This window comes from Bufo gargarizans, chromosome 3 (genome assembly GCF_014858855.1).
Source record: "Bufo gargarizans isolate SCDJY-AF-19 chromosome 3, ASM1485885v1, whole genome shotgun sequence".
Classification (NCBI taxonomy): Eukaryota; Metazoa; Chordata; class Amphibia; order Anura; family Bufonidae; genus Bufo; species Bufo gargarizans.
In genome coordinates this window covers 591,951,103-591,959,196 of record NC_058082.1, presented here as the reverse complement: position 1 = coordinate 591,959,196, position 8,094 = coordinate 591,951,103, and the positions used below count along the sequence as shown (strand labels likewise).

Sequence of the window (8,094 nt, the reverse complement as noted above, 5' to 3'; positions counted from 1 at the left end):
TACACAATGACTCTCCCCAATGAGAGGACCCCTGAAGTTTCAAGAGCGATGGAGCAAGTAGGATCCTATGACCTGAATGTGCTTGTCTGTATAAATGGAAGGGGACACTCTTCATTGAGGACATTTTTTAAAATGTTCCCGAATGTCTCGGTTAAAGTTATTTTTTTGCCCGGGGTACAATATAGATGACCTATCCTCAAGATCGTGTGTGGGGGTCCAACTCCCGACACCCCCACGATCAGCTGAAGAGACAGCGGCACTCCATGAGAGTTCCAGCCTCTTCCTTCCTTCAAGTGAATGAGGCTAAGCTGCAGTTCCAAGCACAGCCACAATCCAACGGACGGCGCTGTGCTTGGTGAGCTGCGAAGCGGCCGTGACACTCACCGGAGCGCTGCAACCGCCGCAAACATCTGATCAGCAGGGGTGCAGGGAGTCAGATCCCCACCGATCAGATACTGAGCATAGGTCACCGGTATTAAACACTTGGAAAACCCCTTTAATTCTATTTATTGACATTAAAAGGGACTTTTAACTAAAACCATATTTATAAGGTCACATGAGAAGATAAAACCAGTTTAGGTTCCCAATACAAATGGGTCAAATCTATGGGAAGAGCCACTGAACCCCTTGGGAGTCAATAGCAGTAGCACAGGGCACATAGCCTGTCACTACCGAAGGGGGCGCCACCACACTAGGTGGGCAGTACTACAGAGATGGTTTTTGATGGCCGGCTTGATATATATTAGTTGTTTCTGGCCAGCTACTTCAGGTTGGGAACCGGACACAACTGATATATGTGTAGTGCAGCGTCTATAGTCTGATATCGCTGGACAGAAAAACTGACCATGCAGCATTTTTTTTAAATGTATTTATGTCTGGGGCTATTTGACATCCGACATCACAACCGATGCACCAGACGTATGGGGTCAGTTCTGGGTTCAGTTCCCCTCCAATCTTTTCTGCTTTACCCTAGAGGGGAACTGAACCAGTTTGAGGGACGTACAGTCAGGTCCATAAATATTGGGACAGCGACACAATTCTAACACTTTTATCTCTATACACCACCACAATGGATTTGTGCTTTACCTGCAGACTGTCAGCTTTAATTTGAGGGGATTTACATCCAAATCAGGTGAACGGTGCAGGAATTACAACAGTTTGCATATGTGCCTCCCACTTGTTAAGGGACCAAAAGTAATGGGACAGAATAATAATCATAAATCAAACTTTCACTTTTTAATACTTGGTTGCAAATCCTTTGCAGTCAATCACAGCCTGAAGTCTGGAAAGCATAGACATCACCAGATGCTGGGTTTCATCCCTGGTGATGCTCTGCCAGGCCTCTACTGCAACTGTCTTCAGTTCCTGATTGTTCTTGGAGCATTTTCCTTTTAGTTTTGTCTTCAGCAAGTGAAATGCATGCTCAATCGGATTCAGGTCCGGTGATTGACTTGGCCATTGCATAACATTCCACTTCTTTCCCTTAATAAACTCTTTGGTTGCTTTTGCAGTATGCTTTGGGTCATTGTCCATCTGCACTGTGAAGCGCCGTCCAATGAGTTCTGAAGCATTTGGCTGAATATGAGCAGATAATATTGCCTGAAACACTTCAGAATTCATCCTGCTGCTTTTGTCAGCAGTCACATCATCAATAAATACAAGAGAACCAGTTCCATTGGCAGCCATATATGCCCACGCCATGACACTACCACCACCATGCTTCACTGATGAGATGGTATGCTTAGGATCATGAGCAGTTCCTTTCCTTCTCCATACTCTTCTCTTCCCATCACTCTGGTACAAGTTGATCTTGGTCTCCTCTATCCATAGGATGTTGTTCCAGAACTGTGAAGGCTTTTTTAGACGTCGTTCGGCAAACTCTAATCTGGCCTTCCTGTTTTTGAGGCTCACTAATGGTTTACATCTTGTGGTGAACCCTCTGTATTCACTGTGGTGAGGTCTTCTCTTGATTGTTGACTTTGACACACATACACCTACCTCCTGGAGAGTGTTCTTAATCTGGCCAACTGTTGTGAAGGGTGTTTTCTTCACCAGGGAAAGAATTCTTCGGTCATCCACCACAGTTGTTTTCCGTGGTCTTCCGGGTCTTTTGGTGTTGCTGAGCACACCGGTGCGTTCCATCATTTTAAGAATGTTCCAAACAGTTGTTTTGGCCATGCCTAATGTTTTTGCTATCTCTCTGATAGGTTTGTTGTGTTTTTTCAGCCTAATGATGGCTTGCTTCACTGATAGTGACAGCTCTTTGGATTTCATCTTGAGAGTTGACAACAACAGATTACAAATGCAAATAGCAAACTGGAAATGAACTCTGGACCTTTTATCTGCTCATTGTAATTGGGATAATGAGGGAATAACACACACCTGGCCATGGAACAGCTGAGAAGCCAATTGTCCCATTACTTTTGGTCCCTTAACAAGTGGGAGGCACATATGCAAACTGTTGTAATTCCTGCACCGTTCACCTGATTTGGATGTAAATAACCTCAAATTAAAGCTGACGGTCTGCAGGTAAAGCACATCGTGTTTGTTTCATTTCAAATCCATTGTGGTGGTGTATAGAGCCAAAAATGTTAGAATTGTGTCGATGTCCCAATATTTATGGACCTGACTGTATGTGAAGGAACTTTTCTTTATGCGTTGTATGACTGTATTATTTGGGCACTGTATGATAGGCTATGAGAAAAAGAGCCAGTCTTAAAGGGGTTGTGTGCGTGGATGGTTGGCCTTGCTGATCCCCACAACCATTTCATGGCTCCAGTTTGATAGGGCTACGTGAGGCCGCTACTGTCACCCCCCCCCCCCTCCCCCCTCAGACTGTATGTACATAAGAATTAGGAAGCCTTCCTTCAAGGGGAAAAAACTTCTATTCTTATGGAGTCCGGATAAGGGCTCATGCACACAGCCGTTGCCCAGCCATGCCCGTTTTGCGGGGCCGTGAGCACCCTACATCACCGATGCGGACCCGTTCATTTAAATGGGTCTGAAATCCGGAAGGTCCGGTGCGGAACGGAGTGCTTCTGTGGGGTTTCTGTCCGTGCCGCCGCATCTCAAAAAAATAAAACATGTTGCCGCAATACGGGCACGGGCATGTGCATGAGCCCTATTGTGAAAAACGGACATGTGATGGACTTTTTTTTATTGGCCACCACACGTCCGTTTTAAGACCAATAGTAGTCTATGGGGTTATTCAACGGCAGTTTTTTTGACGGACAGTAAATAACGGGCGTCAAAAAAAAAAACATGTTCTATCTTGTCCGTATTTGACTGACCGACTGACCCCATACAATTTAATGGGTCTGTTTTTAACGTCTGTTTCTCAGAAAGGCATCAGTGCGAATTGCGGAACGTGTGCGGACCTATTCATTCTCTATAGGGACGGAATGAATGCGGACAGCACACTATGTGCTCTCTGCATCCGCATTTCTGGAGCGCGCCGCCGATCTTCCGCGGCTCCCGAAAAAAATAGAACATGTTTAAAATAGGCATTTCTATGGGGGTGCCGGCCGGGTGTATTGCGGATCCGCAATGCACTACGGATGTGTGAATGGACCCTAAGACTGTAAGGCAATGCATGGGGGTTGTGAAGTTCTATAAGGGCCAATACAGATTCTCTGCCAAGGAGCCCCTAAGCCAGATACAGTACACACAAGGAAATTTTTGAGTTTTTTTTTTTTTGTTTTTTTTTGCCTAAGCCAGGAGTAGAAAATTAAAGAAAACCAGAGAAGTTTCTTCCCTCTTTTGGATCCATTCACAGCTTTAGCAAAAAGGAAAAACATCAAAAGCCGCCTTGTGTGAACAAGGTTGTAGGTATCACAGGGCAATACATGTAGGAACAGCATGAGGGTCAAACCAGTAGGAAAATAAGTAAAACTGTTGGCACATCTAATAATTCTCTCTGGGACTATCTAATTTCTCAGCGTGCCTTGGGTTAACCAGAAGAAATGATTCTGTGGTCTACTTCTAATTCCATTGCCATCCTTGTGTTATCATTGAACACAAAGGACAGACCATCAATAAGATCTAATGGGTCATTTGTGACTCGTCTCATAAGAAACAGACCCCAGAAATAAGTGATTGGCTGCAAAGTCACCTCCAAATGGGGTTGTCTCCTGCTGGACTTTCTGTGGTCCATTATTGTGTCAGAGCCTGGACTCAATGGTTGTATTTGGGGGTCTGCCAAACAATATGTGACATGTACAACCAGGCAAATATCTATGGCCACCCCTTCCATGTCCTCCACCAGGACCATAGCTTGTACCTAAGAGCTGCTCCCCACCACATAATCTCTTGTCCACAGTTGCAGATTAGTGGGGTGGGGTGGTAGAGGTGACCTGCTGGCTCCTTCTCCCCTTGCCTGTTATTGTGCTGCTCAATAGTAGATGGGGGGCTTTCTTATTGTGGTGGCCTGGGGCAGGGCATGAAGGAAGGTGTGTACAATGGTGTGTCAGAGACTACACCTGGCAGAATGAGAGGCAGCCAGAAAGGTGAAACTCAGAGCCCCTCTTATTTATTGGCTCAAGGAAAGAAAGAAAATAGATAAAAAGCTGAAAAATGGCAGCACTAAACAAAACACAGTGAAAGAGGAAGGTGCAAGCACAATGGGACCCGACTATTGCCCAACAACAACAACAAAAAGATGCAAAAAGGCAGCACTCTCACATATAAAAAAGGAAATAAATGTATTCAACCATGCAGGAGGCGACGTTTCGGCTCAACACTAGAGCCTTTCTCAAGCCTGGAGAGTTGGAGAGTGCTGCCTTTTTGAATATATTTTTTTTTAGATAGAAAGAAAGAAAGAAATTAGATAGATAGATAATAGAAAGAAAGAAAATATATAAAAAAGAAATTAGATAGATGATAGATAAATATAGATAGAGTTAGATATGAGATAGATAGATAGATAGATAGATAATAGATTAGAGGGATAGATATAGATACCAGATAGGCTATTCTGGACAATGACCAGATGAAAACTCTGTGTCCTGATGTCTCAGGAGTATTGACCACCAGTCATATAACGTTATCTCCAGGCTTCATCCTACAAGGACATTACATTGGGCTCAGACATCTGCTGATACTTCTGTATATGAGGACACAGTGTAAATGTAATCATCCGATAATAATATTTGTGAATCCTTTCCAGTGTACGGACCGACCCTATACCTGTTCTCTGTACTGCATTGCACCGTCTATTCCTGTATTTATAGATAGTTACATATTGTGCCGGGAGATCAGCCTCCTATTACCGGGTCTCTGTACTGATGAGGCAGAACTTCTCTAATTAGTTCTGAAAAGGATGTCATTAGCCTCCTGTCTGAAAAAAATAATAAAAAAAATTCCCTTTCACTGTATCTAAATATTTTTAATAAAATGGTTATGTTTAACACTTTCAAGTACAATAGGTGTATATGTGTGTGTGTATAAATAGTATTCTTTTTTTTTTTACTTTTTTTTTTTACTTTTATTGTGCCAAGGTCTTTTTTCTACAGCAGCCCTGTTTAGTTACTATGCTTGTAGTAGTATTATAGTACTATAATAAATTGTTATATTACTAATAATAATAATAATAAACTAGCAATAACTAAAATAAAATAATAATAATAATAATAATAATAATAATCTAAAGTGACACGTGTATGTCCTGGACTCCTCACCCAGAGGTGCAGATCGTTCCCCCTCATAATTAAGAAATGAAACCATTTATTTATTTAGAAAAGTTTATTTGACTTTTATTTCATCAATCATTTGTCAAAACCAAATAAAGTAATAAATATTTTAGCTTTTTTTCTTTTCTTTTATACAAAAATAAACAGGTGACAAAATATGGTGGGGCAGTGATATGTATAGACAGGCAGTGATCTAAAGCAGTGTGGATGGGGCTGCTGTGCAGAGACATGGCAGGAAGTGGACTGCAAGGAACCTGAGCCTCCAGGGTATTCTGGGACTTCTGGTTCTACAACTGCTGGCTCATAGGTTTCCAGTAAGCTACAAACAGAGAAGTCCAGCAGCGGTATATTGCTGATACTTGTAGTGCCCCAGCAGGTGGAGGACCACAGGTGGTCAGGAAAGGCAAGCAGCGAGGAAAGCAGAGCAGGCAGAGAGCGGCGTTTCATTGGACACCAATGAATAGAAGCTTCCTCAGCTGCCTCGTCTGAACAAGTGCCAGGACTTTGTGCTCACCCGACACCCGGGAGGAGGGCGTCAAATCATTAATTACACAAATACATGAAAATATCCTCAAGAACAAAACTTTAAATGGGCAAAAAGTAAGAGAAATGCTATCAATACACAGACAGAGGTCCTCCAGGAATGTTAAATAATATATAGATATAATAGTCATATTTACAATTGGATCTGGTCACCTGGGCTATGGGTGTTAAAGAGTTAATCTAAACATTGACAGAGGTGATTCATTAAAGGGGAGCTCTGCCCAGAGAAAAGGTAATGGATGCCTGGGAAGGTGGCTCAGGGTGGTCACTGTGGCTCCAACCTGAAGAAAGAAAGGAAGGAAGAGAGTAAGAAAGAAAGAAAGAAAGAAAGAAAGAACTAAGTAGATATAAATGAGTAGATAAATAGATAGATAGATAGATAGATATGAGATAGATAGATAGATATGAGATAGATAGATAGATAGAAGATATATCTTAATACAATCAGGTTTGCAGTAATGTCCCTGCTCTCCAGTCCATTATCTCCACGTTGATCTTCTGCAGTCAGTTGTGGGCACCACATGTAAGTTCTTCAGATCGTCGCCCATTTGATGCCACTTTACACCATTACTTCCAGGAGTCTGTCCTTGGATCAGTCACTACAGAGCCCCCAGAGCAGATGTTAGAAGATGATGGGTCACTTCTCCTGATGCTGCATGTGATGGGTCTCCAGATCAGGTCACAGTCTTCTGTCCTCCTGGTCATTTGGTGTCTGCACTCAGCCTGGACAGGCTGGCCCCGGTGACATGATGGTGAGCTGCAGAGGGCACCTGGCACATACTGCAGGGGCATGGCATCCCACTCCAGTGTGGAAAAGCCCCACCAAGAGGAGCAGAACCAGGGCTGGGGGACTTAAGTAGACCATGAGAAGCTGGATGTGAAACTGGAGGACCTGGAGGTGGTGGTGGATGAGCTGCCCTGACTGAGGAGATACCAGTGGTGGTCAGGGTGGCAGCCGTGGAAGGCAGCAAAGGATGGTGCACAGGGTGTCCAACTGGGTGTGCAGAGAGAGGAGGTCCATGGGTCATTGCCCCACAGGCTGAGGGGTGGTAGGCGGCTGCCGCTGCCGCCGCCGCCGCTGCCGCATGGTGGTGGTGGCCCCCATAGATCTCACTGACCAGACGCTTCATCTCCTCCAGGGAGTTGGTCAGCATGAGGATGTAGTTGCGGGCAAGAAGCAGGGTGGCAATCTTGGAGAGTTTACGCACAGAGGGTCCATGGGCATATGGCATAACCTCCCGCAGCCCGTCCATGGCGATGTTCAGATCGTGCATCCTCTTGCGTTCCCGGCTGTTGATCTTCAGCCTCAGTGACTGTAATTCATTCTCACTCATTTGCTTCTTATCCTTCTTGGCCGCCGCCGCTGCAGCCGCCGCCGCCGCCGCCTTGAAGGCGCCCAGTTTATCTCCAGCGGCGGCCGCCATGGCCATAGCGTTCCGCAGCTCCGCGCTCAGCTCCGCAGGGGAGTCGCTCATGGTGGAAGAAGAGACTGCGGCCGAGAAGCCGCCTCCTCTCCGAGAGTGCAGGAAAAATTCATCCACCTCTGGGGAGGAGGCTCGGCTGGAGCCCATGCTGGCGTCTGAATCCATCAGGAAGGTAAAGGAGACCTGTGGAGGAGATCAGGGATAGCATCAGAGGAGGAAGCAATGCTACAAAATACCTCTATTACTTTCTCTATTATTATTATTTGTGTTGCCTTAATAATCTCTATGAATGACCATTCCCGTGAATTAATTATGAATATAATGAATGGTTACATATGAACTCTGCTACATCTGTATGGGATATCACTGTGCGCTGCAATACAGTCTCCGCCACCTGTGCAGGGCTTGCCCCACTTGAAATACTCCAGTTCCAAATTTCC

General features: G+C 44.7%; 1 protein-coding gene across 1 annotated transcript; it reads right to left on the bottom strand.

The window, feature by feature from the left end:
- Positions 1 to 6,931: 6,931 nt before the first annotated feature.
- Positions 6,932 to 7,819, bottom strand: OLIG2 (oligodendrocyte transcription factor 2). The gene has a single exon (XM_044287872.1). It carries the CDS (start codon positions 7,817 to 7,819, stop codon positions 6,932 to 6,934), a length of 888 nt encoding a protein of 295 aa, XP_044143807.1.
- Positions 7,820 to 8,094: the final 275 nt, after the last annotated feature.

Coding starts and splice junctions, on each gene's coding strand:
- OLIG2 (XM_044287872.1), bottom strand. CDS start 7,819: ATGGATTCAGACGCCAGCATGGGCTCCAGCCGAGCCTCCTCCCCAGAG.